At 40.0% G+C, this 17,886-nt stretch overlaps 1 protein-coding gene across 2 annotated transcripts in view; it reads left to right on the top strand.

Annotated features, from left to right (window-relative positions):
- The first annotated feature begins 1,851 nt into the window (after positions 1–1,851).
- The window catches only part of HDAC8 (histone deacetylase 8), a 162,607-nt gene continuing 146,572 nt past the window's right edge, over positions 1,852–17,886 (top strand). Inside the window, exons 1-3 of one of the 2 annotated variants that reach the window (XM_024744083.1) lie at positions 1,852–1,966; positions 5,751–5,828; positions 6,419–6,527. In XM_024744083.1, the coding sequence (XP_024599851.1) occupies positions 5,786–5,828; positions 6,419–6,527 (152 nt within the window). In that variant the 5' untranslated portion in view covers positions 1,852–1,966; positions 5,751–5,785. The remainder of the gene's footprint in view (positions 1,967–5,750; positions 5,829–6,418; positions 6,528–17,886) is intronic. The other variant, XR_003003169.1, reaches the window with a different exon arrangement.

Here is a 17,886-nt window from a genome sequence, read left to right as displayed (position 1 = left end):
TCCACATGTAGATGTATTTTTGATGTCTTTGTGGGGAGGAAAGTGATCTCCACATCTTATTCCTCCGCCTCTTGAAGGTCCCCCCTGAAAATGGTTCTTTCTGGAATATGCCAGGACAATGTGGTCTTTTGCAGTTAACTGTTTCTCAGAACACAAAAGGGTGAGGGGTTTCCTACCAATGCTGATTTCTAAAAGCATGGGGCTCAAAGTTCAATACTGTCAATGACATGACTCTGCTTTGTCAATTCTGTCTATGGAATTTCTCTGTATTCTCTTTTGTATGCCATACTATTTCTGCTTGCCGTTTTTGTTTGTTTTTTGCTTTTGTTTTTCTGTGCTTATGACTTGGTTCCCTAACTTAATTGTAGGCTCTCTGAGGGAAGGAAGTATGTCTTATACTGATTTGTATTTCTCCTCTTTCCCAATGCCCTCCTCTTTTTGCCTAACAGTGTTCCATCCCAACTACCCAAAAGTTATTGACTTCAGTAGAAAGACATTATTTCTTTTTTGATGTGCTAAGATAGTAAGTAGATATATAAATTGTAAGCTTTTCATAATTGGAAATAAGCATCCAAGAACTTTTAAAGTTACATATTTAACTCTTGTTTACAGGGAATTCAGGGATGGACAAACCTTTTTCTCTAATTGGTTTCTTTCTGCTTGCATACATAATGCCAACCTATTCTTTTGCTTAGGTGATCGCTGAGTTCACCTTCATGAGCAAAGTCTGTATCTACTGGTATTTTTACCAACTTCCTGCTGTCTGGTGTACCTGTCTCATTGACTCAGCTTGTGAACCAGGGCATTGTTCAGAATATGAAATATTATGGAAGAGATTTCATGAAGGAGTTTATGCATTGTGTAGGCAATAAAAAGACCTTACAATCTCATAGTAACAAAGATGCCATTTTCAATGATGCTCATGCCTAGAATTCTGTTTCAAATAAAATATCAGGGAGAACATAGGAAAAAATGGGCTGAATGTTCAAAGTGTCTGTGGAAGCAAAAGAAACTGAAGCATTTAAGATGAGGCCTTAAAAACAAATTATAACACGTTTGATGATAATGTTCTTTTACATCTACTCAACACGGCTTAATGGAAGCGCAATGAAAGACTAGGTTAATGTTGACAAGAGTTTAAAGCGACACAGTATCAGTGATAGCAAAAACGGTAAAGGACATCAGTGAAGTCAGTGAAGACAACTTTAGTGAAGGAGACAAAATAACTTTAGAAGAGGCTGCTTCAATCACCATTGTAATAATTGCATATACAGAAAGGCAACCACACTGCACTGCCCAGGAGGTCATGCATTTGTACATTCTCCACTCAGCTTTTATGAGCAACGAGTGCCAAGACTTACTCACAAAAAAAAAGAAATTCTAGGTTATGTCATAGGGTCAGTACTGAGAAATCAAGTCACCAACATCTTCTACATATGGCTGAGCAAGATAGCCTTTAAAGCCCCTTCTAGATTCTAGCTTTCTTAAACTCCTATAAGTAGTCATCAGTGTTCATCATGATGACCCCAGGATACTACAATTTTTAAAAATGATTTCTGAATCATTAGAGAAAGGTTCTGTTTTGTTCAATATAGTTATGATATTTTAAATCTTTGAAAATCAGGGATCCCGAATAGGAAATATTACCAATCAACCTGAATATTTACTTTACCAAAACACTTCATTCCCTGATCACTCTGGGCCGTTCACCATATAATGTTCTTAGGTAGATTTTTGTTTTTTTTAAAAGAAGGGGAAATTGTAAGGGAATAGATCTCAAGGGTTAGATCCTTGGCTAAAGACTCCCTTGGATTGCTTGTGGCTGTTGGCTGTAGCAACTTGTTTTCTTGCAGAGATGAAGCATCTGGTTTTTGTTATCTCAATGATGCTGTCCTGGGAATATTACGATTACGACGGAAATTTGACCGTATTCTCTATGTGGATTTGGATCTACACCACGGAGATGGTAAGCCCTTCACTTTCAAAGGTGCTTCGCTGCTAGGACTGCAGGTTTTTATCAGTAAAGCTGCTTCTAGGCAACTGGTAACAGGAGAAATGCCTCTTGCAATTGAAATTTTCCTAATCCAGAATCCTTAAGTAGGTAGAGATTCTTTTAACTGATGCAATGCCTCCTGTGATGACCAAGCTGCTTTAAAATACCAGATTCTTGTAATTTCTCCTCCCCTCTCCTCCAGTAGCAAAGCTCTCCAGTAGAGAACTTTAAGAAGTGGAAATCAGGGTAAGATTTCCTAGTGTTTACTCCAGTGCTTAGTGACCTCCCTCAGTCCACTTCCATAGGTTCTAAATGAAATCTGCAGTCAGAGTCCTGATGCTTCTCTTAAAATAGAAGAGGTGCATGGTGGACTAACATTCTGAATTTTTCACCAATAGGGATACCAACTCATGCAGAGATCAGAATCTGTGCTACTTGCTTTGTATTGCTAAAATATTTAGTCCTGCACAAACTCAGGGCACCTTCTCTAACTTTTAATAGCAGTAGACTCTAGCAATTTGCCTTAACCCCATTAATCCTCTCTTAGAAGACTTCACTAAAAGGATGTATTAAGCCCTCCTGTGTACTTTTCATCTAGAACGTGGAGCTGCAGTGACAGTTACCCTCATTCTGTTTCTTTACTATAGCCTGTGTATGACACATATTTCCATCGATCTAGGACACTTATCCAGTCAAATTAGTTAAGGATATTCCCTCCCTGCCCCCACATCAGTGATTCCTGCTTCCCTGTTTCCAGGGATCTTTTGAGACAAACTAACAAAACCAAGGCATAAGAGATGAAAAGAATAGTATGTGATGGAAGCTAGGGTCAGCTCTGCTGCCAAAACAGAAAAAGGAAGAAATTGTGGGAGAGACCTCCCAAGGAGTTCAGCTAGATGGACACTTCCATGGAATGGTGACAGAAAATTAAAGGTAACAGAGAGAAGTGAGAAGGGTTAAAACAGCCAACACACTACTTTGAGAACCATGTCCAATGAATATCTGAATACTTAGCCAATGCAGAATCCAGCCTTGCTCAAAACCCTTCAGAGGCTCTTATTGCCTATAACAAGGGTAACATTTGGCCGGTGGCTTGTTTTTGTATGACCAGAGAGCTAAGAATGGTTTTTTACATTTTACAAGGTTGTAGAGCAGAAAAAAATACAATAAAGACCATGTCGTTTTCAAAGCCTAAAATATTTACTATGTAGCCACTTGGTTTGCTAAACCTCGGCCTATAGCAATGGTTCTCAAACTTGAATGTTGATCAGGATGACCTGGCGGTGGGGAGAGCTTGTTTTAAAATGCAGATTCCTGGGCCACATCCACCAGATATTCAGATTTAGTAGGTCTGGTATGGAACCTGGAAATCTCCATATTAATATCACTCCAGTTGTTCCACAGGCTACACTTTGAAAACCAGTGTTCTTCAAGGTAAAGTCCACATTATTTGCCCTGTCTTTCAAGGCCTGCCTCAAAGAGGCCTCACCTCCTCTCTCCAGCCTTCTCTCTTACTACTTGCTGTCCAGGCTACTCTATTCAGTGATGCCCAGACACGTCTCACTGTTCCCTCCTCCCTGACTTTGCGGTACTTTTTCCTAACTTAGTTTTGTATTCTTTTCCCCTTTTGCATCTTCAGGTTCTACCCAAGAGCTCAAGTTGGTAGCAGATCTGTCCCGACCACTCCAGCCCAAGTGGTCTCTCCCCCTGTTCACTGTATTGTCCTGTATTGTTTCTATCACTGATTTGATATTTAATTATATATTGTCTTATATTGTGAGCGAATTCTTTAATGTGTATATGGCTTCTCCTCCCATAGAAACTTTCGGTTCCTCCAGAGCAGAGATCAAGTTATTTACTTCTTTCTGTCCTATGCAGTGGCAGGAACAAACAGACCTATGCCTATAGTAGTGGTTCAGTAAAATATTTGTTGAATGAATGAGTGATTATGAAATTCAAACTCTTAGTATCAGAGTTCAAGAATAGAATCAAGTCTATTGAACCATGTAAGAATGAAAGAAGACTGTCACCTGAAACCATTCTTTCCATTTGCAATGTTATTTCTATACCATTTATAGTTTCCTGTTTTAGCCAACTTTTATGGTGTGTTTCATTTCGGTTTATTTCCCCTCTTCAGCACCTCCCTTCCAGTGACCCCTGCCCCACCTCCAAACTCTTACACATTTGGTTTATTTTAAATCTCCCATGATTCTATAACTGGCATCCTGCGGTGGCCTCAGCAGCACCCCTACCCCATCTTCACCTTCTTTCAGCTACCTAACCACTCTTCACTTTCACAGCGAGCCCCATACCCTCCCCTTTGTCTATGTCCTTTCTTAAAGTATGATTTTCTAACAACACCTAATGGCATCTCGCATGAGAAGTGATACAAATGGCTACTAAACATATGAAAAGGTGCTCAACACTATAAGACTCAGAGAAATGCAAATTAGAACAAGACGGTTCTTTCTGCCTAAGATTAAAAAGAATAATGATACCCAGTGTCAGTCATGATGTCAGAAAACGGGCACTCTTACACACCGTTGAGAGAAGTATAAATTTGTACCACCTTTCTGGATGGATAAATAATCAGGATTTTCATGAATTATCCTTGTCTATACTTCCGTTTCTAAGTTAAAATGCTATTTTAATTTATTTTCTTTTGTTTTATTTTGTTTACCTAATGCCTTGTGCCTGGAGCCTTTAACTGGTTTTAACTGCCTCCCCAGGGCAAAACATAAGGCTTGGGAAATTCAAACATACCTGTGATATACAAATAGAGTCAATATTTTTTTAAGGTCTCTGTTGGCCTCTAATGAAGCCTGAAAGCATTAAGTAAACAGAGACAATTTCTTTATTCAAAGTATCAAAGAGGGTAATACATGAATTTGCTAAGAGTTCTTCCATTTTACAAACGGATTATCTGAATACAGTATGACAATTATGTGGTTCTGGGAGGAAAAGTGTAGAGGTGGGCAGCATGTTTATCTGAATAAGTAGTGGCTTGTTAGAGACATCTTCTATCTCCCAGGCCTCTCTTCATTTTCTGACTGTTAAAATAGAAAGGAGACTCCTTTCTAGAAGTTTTTCCTCCTATCTTTCTCCAGGCTTTAAAAAGCTGTCATTCAAGCTGCTATTAAGGGCTACTTCCATGTTTTAGCCAGAAGCATGTACTATAAGTTACTTAGTACACGCGGAACTTTGGGTGAACTGCATTTATAACCAAATCTGTATTATAGAGAGGCATTTTATAATTAGGTTTTCACTATGTAATGCCTAATGTTCGTATTGGTCATGTTTTTCAAAGGGTTGCCACATTGTACTTCTTTGAAAAAAATCCCAAGAATTTAACTTAGAACCACTGAAACAAAACATAAAACTTCCAAGATGGTGCCAGTTTCCTTTATGCAGCTCTGTTGACAATGCCTCAATTATGAGCTCCAGCCCTTCCCCACCTTTTAGAACAGGTTGTCAAAGAGAGCCTGCGCATCCCCATTGCTTGGAAATGTCCAGCTTTAGCTTGAGTGAATTTGAAAGGGAACCCCAAACTTCGCTTGAGGCCAGAGTTCTACCTCATCTTGTAATGACAGAGGTCCAAGACCAGAGTTTTGTTACTTTTATTCCTCAGCTTGCTAGCTTTATTATTGCTACCTTCTCCTCTCTCTTCCTTCCCACAGCTGCTTTCTAGAGTTTCAGTTGTTGAAAACAGAGATTTGTATATCTGAAGTGATTCTTCTGCCATTTCTTTCTCTGGTAGGTGTAGAAGATGCCTTCAGTTTCACCTCCAAAGTCATGACGGTGTCCCTGCACAAATTCTCCCCAGGATTTTTCCCAGGCAAGTGATCTGTGTGCTCAGTATTACATTTGAGGAATAAATACTGCAGTTCTATACATTTCTTATATCTTGTATTTCGATAGCTGCGTGCTGTGAATGCCATATTGGTGCTACTCCATGCAAAACATTTAACATAGGTCATTTCAGGTGACAGCGATAAAAGGAATGTAATGCTGCTGCTTTTTCCAGATGATTTTCATGGACTGTCAATAGACAGCTCACTTACACTTACAGTACTATCAGGTAGCCTGTGTAACCCTCAACATCCTGATAAGTGCGATGATATATTAGTATTATGTCAATCTGAGTCGTATGAAAAATCTAGTGAAGAAGTTAATCTCTATTTTTTTTGTTCATTTGATCCAGCAAGGTGGAGACTAAGGTTTTCCCATTTTCTTAACAGTTTTCCTACTTCCCCAACACTGTTTACAACAGTTTTTTTTTTAATTTCATTCCCTTAGAAACCATCATTCATTCAAGATTGTTCTGCTAATTGACCTTTTGATTTTCTGAATTGCTATCAGAGAAGCCTTCAAGTTTTCTAATTCTCAGGTTCTTAAAACTGTTCTCCGTGTTCCTCTCTTTGACAGGAACAGGTGATGTGTCTGATGTCGGCCTAGGGAAGGGACGGTACTACAGTGTAAATGTGCCCATTCAGGATGGCATACAGGATGAGAAATATTACCACATCTGCGAAAGGTATGGCTGCAGTGCTGAGCCAGTAACAAGTGCATTACTTTTCTGTAGGATGCAATGGCCCCCAATCCCACAGAATTCTTGTTTTCAAAGAACCATTTGAAAAAAATTAAAAAGCTACTATATACTCACGTAGCTTTTGTACACTGCTCACTATGCTTATTTGATCAGGTAACCATCCCCTGTCTGGGAGAGCAGAGTGTTTGGACCAGAGCCACACTCTCAGTTTGATCTTACCTGCCACTCTGTATGATTAAGGCCTTCCCAAGAGCAGAGCTTCTCAGCTGTCCTGGGGAATCCCTTGTCTACTAGTTTCTTAGCTAAAACCTGCATATAATATGATTTCATTAGCCTGGGAGGGTCAGTTTCGGCTTTCCGTTATGGAGATCTGCTTCCATCCACTGGTGTGAATATTAGAGAGTTCTTTATTACGAGTTCTTGAGTTCTATCCGTTGTATTAAAATTGGAGTCAGAAATCTGTTCTTTTTGCGCTATGGTTAAGGATTACATTACAGCCACTTGTAGGCAGACAGTTTGGTGCCACTGTGTAGATCAGACCATTGGGGCTGAAAAGCCCTACGGAATGGGGAAGAGGGTAGCTAAACTCATATTTGTGAAAATTGAGATTGGTCAGGTACAAATTCGCTGCTGACATTGGCAGTAGAGAAAGTGAGTCTGACTAGAAGTCAGCAAGTCAACATTACTTAAGGTTGAGGGGATTGAGGTGCTTTTGATCCCTCTCCCACTCGGCTCAGATTTCTCCCAACCTTCTGGTGGAAACAGGGACTTCCCAAAGGAGCCTGCACTGGCCGTCATCACTGGCAGTTGTATAAACAAAGTAGAAGTATTAAAAAATAAAAACTTTATGCTTCAAAGGTGCCTCTTAGCTCAAGAGTTTTGGCAAGCTGGGTCATCAGCAGCAGCCCTAGCCTCTTCATATTTTGATCTTTTTGAGCCTGCCATTGATGGTTTTAATTGCCCTTCTTTGTTCCTCTTGGGCTCTGTTCTGTCCTTCTTGATATGTGCAGATCAGAGCTGCTTACGTAACTTTACCAAAAATGTCCTGTAGTTCTATGTAAAAGGAGAATTATTTTGTTTTTCTTTTAATCCCCTTATTGACAGTGCCCAACATTTTGTTGCCTTTTTTTTTTTTTTTTTTTTTTTTGCCATATCAGGAAAATAGGTTGTTCTCTTCAGTGCTCTGTCCACGGGGTTTCCTAGAGCTTTTTCCTGGACCTTAATTGAAAGGTCAGCACTCATCATCCTGCAAGTGTAGTTTGTAATCTCTGGCCTTCCCTAAATGGATTACCTTACATGTGCCCCTATTGAAGCTCATCTGCCAGTCATAAAACCTCCTGAGGTCTTCCTTTCTCCCCATCACCTTGGCATTTCACTGCCCAGAAAAGCTGAGTATCATCTGCAGACTTGAGGATTTCCCAGTGCCCACCCCCAAGCCAGTCTACTACTTACCCTTCTTCAATCAGAAAAATGTCTGTTTCTCCCCTAAATTTGCTTTCTCTCTCTAAACCAGTTCCTACTACATGATTTTTAAAAATTGTAATCCCATAGAATTTCATGTTTAAAAACAGCCTTGGTATCAAACTTAATTGAACATTTTAAAAGTGAGTTTAGCCCCAAAGAAAAGCTCCGTGGAGGATCACACATGATTTCCCTTTACAGAAACCATGTTGCCGCCTCCACCCCAGTGTTCAGATAGCCAGCGTTTATTAAAGATTCTTCTAGCTTGCCTACCAGAGTACCAGACACTCGTCAGTTTATAGTTCCCAGGGCCCGTTTTACCTGTGGAGCCGCACCGGCAAACCTCACAGCGATCACCCAGAATAACAGGCTCCAGGTTTTGATTAGAGGGACAGTCATTTTTCCCTTTGACTTCTTTCAGAGGTCATGTGGTCAGGGTGTTGCACGAAGGCAGTTCTGATTCCAAGGGTGCCAAGAAGGCTTTCTGACCCAAACATCTCTCCCATCTGTTGGACTAATATCTGAAATTCCTTTAACAGGAAACACACTTTTATTCTACAATTAGAAATAGGCCTTAAAATGGAACCTCTCCTCCTTACCCTAATTCTGCCATGGATGTACGGTTCCACAGAGCTTTTCTTGACAGCAGATTTTGAAAGGATTAGAGCGTGAGCACCCTGAGCATTCAGAGGAGCAGTAATGGGAAAGGGGCACAAACAAGAAAACAATCTTTGCCACCTAAATAGTTTTGCAGAGGGTCAGCCCTAGTAACTGTATCGCTTAGTCCCAGTCATTATGTTTTTGACTATTTCTAGTTTGTTGCTTAGAACCAGAATGTCTTGTTCATTTACCATTATGACATCTGGCTCATCTGCCTACCTCAAAAGACAGAGTAGACGGAAATAGCTCACTTGTGTAAAAAGGTCATTCAGTTCATCTGCAATCTCTTTTTCATCCTTTTTGTTCTATGAGCCCACTGGTTTTCTGGCTCACTTCTTACCTGTGATAAATAAAGGACCTCTTATTGCTGGTTCACTTACAAGATGCTCTAATTTTCGTTTGCCACTAATTTGCTCCTGAACTACATCTCCCTGTGGGATTCAGGAGCCCTTTTTCTTTCCCTTCCTTCCTTCTTTTCTTCCTTTTTTCCTTATGTCTTTTTCCTCTGCTGTAGCCTTTTTTCACTTTGCCAGCTAGGCAGGAACTTAATGGTTTCATCTTAAGGTTGAATATACTCTCTTTATTTAAAAAAAATGTCTTAGGGTTTCCTTTTTAATAGACTGGAAATGGAATCTTTACCTGAAGGTTTTCAGCACTAAAAGCTCCATTTTATGAAAAAGACAATTTCACAGTGACAGCTCCCTAGGTTCCGTGCTAATTTAGAAGGGCAAGGGTCACAATTCCCAAAAACTTCCCATAATTTATATAAAGGCAAAGTTTGATGGGAGAGGAAAGCTGTTTTGCCAAAAGGACCGTTTGCTAATTCCCAGCCTCTGTCATCTGAAAGAGAAAATACTGCTCTGCCTTTGTTTAACCTGTTTGCTCTCTAATTGTATTTGAATGCAATATGAGATAATCTTAATAATGTTTAAGCTACTACCCAGAAGGCTGTGTTGATGACTTTGGGAACATTTATAGTTAAGGAGTCTAGGAGAAAAGGACAAATAACCAGTACTTCTTGCGGTTGGTTCAAGAGGGGTACCTCTCTGAACCCTTAAATCTTGCAGGATGACCAAACTACTTGCCCACTGTGAGCTGTCATGACATATGCATAACTTGAAGAAGAATTTCAGAGTTGTGTCTAAACTTCTTAGTTTGTATCCTACCTATAATTTTACAGCCCTAACAGCCAGAAAGCATTCTTTACTAAATGTCCAGTTATTGGGATATATCTCATAGGAAAGCTATATATATGGTACTTATGGTATGTATGGATACAAAGCATACTAAAGTTGACACAATATTTGGGGGAAGAAACCTCACATTTTGTTAAGAATATTCAACTTTGTAAAATAATTAAGTACAGACACTGCATAAATATTTCACCAAAAGGAAAACACATTGTTAAACAGGCTTCTCAATGAATAGGACTTATGAAAGGCCCTATTAAGCAGGGCTTCTCAATCAATAGTAGTCTTTATATCCACATATGCAAAACTTTGCTAGTAAGAGCTATCAGACCAACCAAAGAAATAATCTTATTCTAGTGAACTAGGGTTCACAGTAGTAGTTATTAAAATAAGAATCTTCCTGTATTTGGCCTGTTTACCTTGAGTCCTATGGCTTATATTCTATAACTCAAAATTAAAAGAAACCTTTTTTTGCCATCAAAGACCATTGACCTAAAGAAAACTTCAGGGATTCCGGAAGTTAAAAGAAGCAACAACAACAAAAATAATATTTTTGCCTCCTTTCTTTTATGAGAGAAATATTATACTTTTCTATTTTAAATAATTTTTATAGCCCTTCAACTGTTTTTTTCAAATGATTCTACTGTGCTTGGGATAACCAGGATAGCCTACTCAGAAAGAACTTGTTCTCTAGGACAACAGCAAGCTCATTAAAGGAATAGCTCATTTAAACCCAAGCTTTTATTCCTGTGGGGAATTCCTTCTTCCATCTATACTGAGCTCTGCTGCTATTCAATGAGGAAGAGAAAAAAAACCACATAGTGTCTCTGTGGTTTATATTTATTGTGTGAGAATTTTCCTTAGAGCCTGACATGGCCCCTGAAATACAAGTCAGTAGTGTTTTAAGCACAGGATTCATTCCTTATGGGTCTGGGGCCAAAATTCACCTCTCTGAAGCCACTCTGACCTTCCTACAAAAGAATCAAGTGCCTCAACTCACCTTATAGGATTTTTAAAACATTAATTAACAAGAATAAAGGGGGAACAAAATACAACAACATAGGGGATTTGTTTATATTTTAGTATAATGACACTATTTTATTCATTCATTCGACAAATATTTATTGAGTGTCTGCTTCATGCCTGCCCTGTACGTAGGTACTGGTGGTGGTAAACAAAACAGATGAGGTTCCCACACCCTGGAGCTTAGCTCCTAGGGAGGACTTGCCTGTGCCAGGAATTGTACTAATCATTTATTTGATTTTTTCCATTTGATACTTATAGCAATATACAATCTATAATACCTGCAAAGGTAGGTATTCTTATTCCCATCTTATAAATGAGAAAACTGGAGCTTAGAAAGGTTGATTTGTTTAAGGTCACACAGCTAGCATTAACCATCGGCTACATTGTCCCCAAAGTATCACATGGAAGTATGAAATGTTTTCACAAGGAAAAAATACCACCCCCCAAGACTTCTTGGAAATTTTTATCTCCGGGGATTGCAGAAAAGTCCTAAAAAAAAGAAACCATTTAAGATTATGCAAATAAACCACAAGACCTGTAGTATACACAATCCATTGTGCTTATGTTTGTGAAAGTACAACTTAGATTTTTGCCAATTAAAAAAAAGCTCTTAATCCTAAGGATTTAATTTGTAATTTTATGCATCAAAAACAAGAATAAATATTGTGAGATTTTACTTCTTAGGTTTTAAATTTCTGATTAAAGTTTGGAAACATGGAGATTCTGTAAATCTGCTTTTTCCTTTATTTTCAACAGAGAAAATCCTGACTTCCTTCTTTAGAAAGTGAATAGTGTCACATGTCATTATATAGAGGTCTCCTCACACAATTCTTTTCATGTGTTTTCTGGGGGACTAGTATTGCTAAAGACTTTTAACATTATGCATTTTTGCAACTGTAGGCATAATTTATATCATCTCTTGGTCCTAGCAGGCCATATCTACATATAGGGTAGAGATTCTCCATCCATGCTATAATTTGTTCATCCAATACCAGTGGAATAAAATGAGAACCATATGATAGGTTTTTCTTTCATTATAATGATGTCATCTTGAATTTATCTTCCACTTGGGACTCCAGATTCCTTATCATTCAGTTTTAGAAGCAGGTAGATAGATCCTCAGTGGAAGAGAACCCAATGATTATAGCCTAATCCTTTGAGCTTGGTGATGTGGCAAATCCTATAAGAACACATAATCATACATAAATATTTTAAGCAATACAAATTTTTTCAAAATTCTCTTTCATCTGATGAGAAGGGAAGAACTCTTTAGAAATTTGCATTTGAGAACAAAAAATTATATAGCCTTACTTCCATCTTCATCCCCATTTTCATTACACTCTGAGAGCTGGTGAAAATTCTTTACAAAATTACCTCTCTTTGGGGCTTCCCTGGTGGCGCAGTGGTTGGGAGTCCGCCTGCCAATGTGGGGGACACGGGTTCGTGCCCCGGTCCGGGAACATCCCACATGCCGCAGAGCGGCTGGGCCCGTGGGCCATGGCCGCTGGGCCTGCGCGTCCAGAGCCTGTGCTCCGCAACGGGAGAGGCCACAACGGTGAGAGGCCCGCGTACCGCAAAAAAAAAAAAAAAAATTACCTCTTTTCAGTCGGGTCACACCTATACCACCTTGATCATTACTAGGTCACTATGGCCCAGTGATAAAGGTCATGGAAGCTGCTACTTCCTTGTATGAGCCTGGAACGTTGAACTCAGCCCTCCATAAGTAAGATATTTGTAGTCAGTGCTTTTGTTCTGTTTGATAAACTTCTATTCTGCCTCTGTGTGGTATGGCAGATGCAAATTGCCTGTTGTTTCTGGAAAATGGATGACTCAGACACTAATTAAATTCACTGTTAACATTAGGCACAGGTGGAAATGAGACCAAAGCGGGCCATTCATTTAATGTTCCTAATTTGATGTGTCTTTTAAAATATAATATTAAATTCAAAAGACATTAAGTGCCTAAGAGTATAGGATAATTTGGAGGGGGGGGGCTACTGTGCTTAATTGACTGTGTTATCCTGAACCCTCCATCAGTGAGCCCGCCTTGTCCCCCCGTACTTGGTTAGGGTGGCAGTGGAGAACTGGTTTTTTTTCCCTCACCTGATCATTTGAGCTTTATATCCAGGTGGTTAGAAAGACAGTTCTTTTTTTTTTTTTAACATCTTTATTGGGGTATAATTGCTTTACAATGGTGTGTTAGTTTCTGCTTTATAACAAAGTGAATCAGCTATACCTATACATATATCCCCATATCTCTTCCCTCTTGCATCTCCCTCCCTCCCATCCTCCCTATCCTACCCCTCTAGGTGGTCACAAAGCACGGAGCTGATCTCCCTGTGCTATGTGGCTGAGAAGGACAGTTCTTATATCCTTCTTCCTCGCTCGACCAGTGGCTTTCATGACAAGTTCCTAAACTCCTGCACCAAGTAGCCCTGACACCATGACAGCCCCTACCCCTAAGCAGTCTTCCTAGGCGATTTATTTTTTTTCATGTAAGTCCAGGAGGACCATCTCCTGGAATTCGGTGGGTTTGTTCTGTCACTGTGATGTGTACCTTCTCTGCTCTCTTCTTAGTGCTGAATGATCCCTGCCCCCTGGAGAAAGTGACCTGATTCTTCTTCCACAGCAGTAATAGGTTCTGAGGCTAGAACATGCTCTGAAACTACCCAGAGGCAGGAAGACCTGACTCATAAATGGAAAACTTGAGAATTACACCCTCTAACGTAGGGCTGCCCTGAAAAGAATCCTAAATTTGAATATGTCTGTGCTTGGTGGGACATTCTAACATCAAAATTCATATTACTCCTCTTAGCTTCTCTCCACCATGTACCCCCTCCCCCATCCTAATTCTCTCCCCTCTCCTGTTCCTTCATCACTGCTCTGTCCCCTCGCTCTAGCCTAAAAAACCTGCCCTTTACGCTCCACTCTCACAGGTTACAGCTCTGAATGACTGTGCCTGACACTGTCATTCACCCGGCAGCTGCCAGCACTGATGAGCTGCCTGCTTTGTTGTATCCTGTTGACATAGGCTGTACAGAGATTTAGTTAAATCTGATGTCCCCCACCTGACAAAAAGGCCCAATGCTAAGTTTGGCCGGGCTTTGCTCTCCATGTGCTGTTACCCACTGAACCATCAGGAAAGAGCCATACCCATTGGTACTTAAAGCGGGACCAAAGAAAAGACACCTCAAAGAAAGCCATATCAAATAACCAGCTAACAAGTTAAAAAGCGAAAGGGTATGTGCATTTGCCTAGAGACCGTGCAAATGCTGCTGAGGAGTGAGCTGGATGCAAAGGGGTTTGTATATGCTCACCCTGGGCAGGAGAATCCTGCAGAGGAAGGTGAGGGATGCTGGGGTTGGGGCAGGGTGGTAGGGGGACCACCTTAAATATATTAGGGATGAAAGTAGAAAAACATCTATCCTCTTTAATTATAGGCAAGCCTCACTAACTCAGCCTAATAAGAGGAAAGCCAGTCTGAATTATGAAATATTTTTAAATACATTTTTATTATTTTCAAGCACTGGACACGCTAGTAATTCAAACTAGACTAACAGCATCGTACAGTACCTCAGGGAAAGGGCTTTAAGAATCCTTTGTAATTAGCATATCAATTATTTGTATATAAGTGGATGTGCAAAAAGTGCATAAAAAGTTTATTCTCTTAAGTAGGACAAACATTCCCCAGCACAGTCCTGTTTACACTATTAATTTGCTTAGCCAGCCCTTTTTGTGCCAAGATAGATGTATGTAAGACATGCTTATTTCCTCAGGGAAGAATGAATCGCTTCCCTATGTTTAGTCCAGTAACTAAGAAGCGGAGCGCCACTTGATTGGTTTGGGATTTCCAGGATATGGAGTTTTGAATTTGCATACAGACTAGAGAGATTTCATATGGAGAAGATCTGGCAGCCGTTGCCAGAGACCCAATTTCCCCATCTGGATTTCATTGGAGTGATCTGGATTTCATCAAGCAACAGGACACTGATCCTAAATGATCCACCAGACACTCTAACATAGGCATGTTTAAAATACATCCTGCCCCAGAAAAATAACTGCTAAAATATGATGAGTTGGAGTTAGTCTATGTGCAGTACTTAAAAGTAATAAAAATGCATTTATTTTTAAGTCCCACAAAAACCATGCAATATCAAGTTAATGATGAAAATCAATCCCCAAACTCTTTTCTTGCACACCTCATTGTGTGACGGCATGGCAGAGATTTCCAATCATCTGGGAAAAGATATTATATTTTGATGAGCTGCACCAGGTGCTAACTATATGGCAGGATTTCGGCTTTGAATCTTAGGGAGGCCCTCCTGGGTAAAGAAGGGTGAGGGAAGGGCTAGGGGCATGTTTATTGTTAGCAAATCATTATTGTCTACCTAAGTTCAAAAATCAGAGCAAGTGAATTGAAAAAGAAGAAGTATCAGGTATATAGGGAGTGTAGAAAATATGATTAGGAAATGAGAAACAGAGATATAGGCCTATATTTCTACCCGTATGTATTAAAACTGTGCTCTAGGTAAACTGTGAATTCTTCAAGGCTTAGAGAGTAAAAACTAAGTGCAGAGAGCATAAGCACAAGCAGTAAATATACACACAAATGTTGTAACTACAGTTTGGAATGACTCCAACTCTCTCCTTTCCCCCAAGGGCATCACTATCCAGGGTCTGCAAAGGCCAAATAGCTGTTTGGCTTCCAATCTGATTTTTTGCTAAGAAATCAGAGAAGTCGGTTTCAATTTTAATAATATATTCTCCCAACCTCTATCTAACAGAAAGGCACTTGTGTTTCTGCCCCTTCTTAAAGTGAATTTTGTGTTTGGTGAAAGGTAATAGATTGGCAGCACTGGAAAAGGAATTACTGTATTCCCAGAACAGGTATAACCAGGCAGTGACACTCTGAAATTTCTCTCTGCCTTTGGGGAACATTAGAGTACCATTCAGGAAGTCACTGCTATGGTGTGCTGTGCTGAACTCAACAATATCCTAGTGGGCTGAAGGAATTAACATAGCACTCGAAGGGCCTGACTTAAGGCCATTCGTTTATTCATTCAACATTAGGGAGTGCTTACCATGTGCCTGGTGCTGGGAGAAGACTTTTGCAAATGTTATATCATTTAATCCTCATAATAACCCTGTGAGGGAGAGAATATTCTCGTTTTACAGAGACGGTTCAGAGAAGTGATTTGTCCAAGCTGCTATTGCAAGCACTGGATCCAACTTTGTCTGACCCCCAAGTCCAGTGTTCTCCCTGAACTCCATGCTGTGGAGGCTGCAAAGGGGGTGGATGAGGCATGCCCAAATAATGTGATGCATAGCAAAATGTAATCTGGGCTTGTGTGAGGGGTCCTGGTGGTTATAGAGCAGTAAAATGACCTACCCCAGGTCAAATAAAGAGTCATTAGTATAGCTAGACTTAGGATTCATATTCTTTAAGCCCTCTTCCATTTTGGGGTTTTTTGGTTTGGTTTTGGTTTGGTTTGTTTGTTTCGGTTTAGCTCTCCAAACCAGCCTGCCTCTCCACCTACCCCACCCCCTGCGCAGATAATATATATTCTGCTTCCTAGGGCCTTGGGCCTTTCAGAATGCGAAGAGCCAAAGAGCACTGGGGTTTAGTGAAAAGAGCACTAGATTTGAATTAGAATCTAGGCCTACCGCCCTTTAATTCTAGATGACTCACTTTCCCCTGTGTGAATGAGAATGGTTTACTTCAAAGAGGTAAAAAGATAAGTAATAATAAACTAAAAATAGTGCACAGCCCTTTTTGTTGCCAAGGTGACATAATTGATGAGTGGACTTACTTACTACAAAGCATGTTAGAAAGGGATGCCAATTAGAATCTGTGTTTCTGTATAATGGACTCAGCAATGAGAGAAAAGATGCCCCTGTAAAATATTAAGAAACTATATCTTAAAAAATAAAACAGCAAAAGCAATCTGAGGATTGTTTGGGAAGGTTGGGGGTTTAGAGGTTTGAGGTTGGTTTGTTTGTTTTTCTTTTATAGCTTTGGGTGTTTTGTTTTGTTTTATCCTAAAGATGTTAATGGAATCAGTAACACCTTGTCTGATGCTAAAAGCAGAAAGAGAGATTTATAGGAAATTAAATGTCTTCTGGGTATGTCCAAGAGGCACCCATGGCCCCAAACAAAATGACACATCATCCTCACCTCAGGGAGCCCCCCCACCCCAGTTCCCTGCATCCCTGAACCATTTGTAATAGATATTCAGGAATCCCCGAGGCATTTACCATATGCTGCATCCCCCGCAGGTTGAGTTTTTGCAGAATGAGTCAGCAGTACCTGAGTTGAGATATGACTGAGGGAATTTAGAGAAGACAATACCTGTGAAAAGTTGACAAGCTCCCATTTGAGACTGATAGCCATCTTTGAGTCCTTAACGCAATCCCCCCTCTGAATCCCATACAATGCAATAGGTTTAAAATGTTTATCATAGAAAGGGTTTTGCTGTTGGCAATAAATTTTCTCAAGTTGACTTTGGAAGCTCACAGTGTTAGTAGCAAATATTTCTCTCTTCTCTCCATTTCCTGCCCTTCTTGGTTTTTCAACTTTGAATTCCTCATTTCTTTAATCTCTGTTGAGGAAGTCTCTAGAGGGTGCTGAGGGTGCTTGTTGGAAAATACAAAGATGATAAGGCTGGTCAAGGCTGATTTGCAAGCGAGCAGTTAGGAGACAAACCTGCTAGGAGCATGCACCAATCAGTGGTCTAGCTATAGAGGGGCAAGTTTGGGTTACCAAATCTATCACCAACATTGATTAAGGATAATTGTCACACCATCTTTCTGGCATTCCATTTCCCTGAGAGGAATCTTTTAGAACTTTATGTATTTAAAAACAAACAAAACAAAACCAGGTTCCACCACTGGTATTAGAGGTAAAGTGGCACCAGTGAATGATCCCAAGGGTACACCATAGAAGCTGTGGTCTACCCTGATGGAATAAAAGAAAAGGGGATAATGCTACAATTTGGTTCTTGGGCTTT

Source organism: Neophocaena asiaeorientalis, unplaced genomic scaffold (genome assembly GCF_003031525.2).
Source record: "Neophocaena asiaeorientalis asiaeorientalis breed wild unplaced genomic scaffold, Neophocaena_asiaeorientalis_V1.1 scaffold333, whole genome shotgun sequence".
Classification (NCBI taxonomy): Eukaryota; Metazoa; Chordata; class Mammalia; order Artiodactyla; family Phocoenidae; genus Neophocaena; species Neophocaena asiaeorientalis.
Note: the sequence above shows the minus strand (reverse complement) of the source record. Positions and strands in the feature narration are given on the sequence as shown.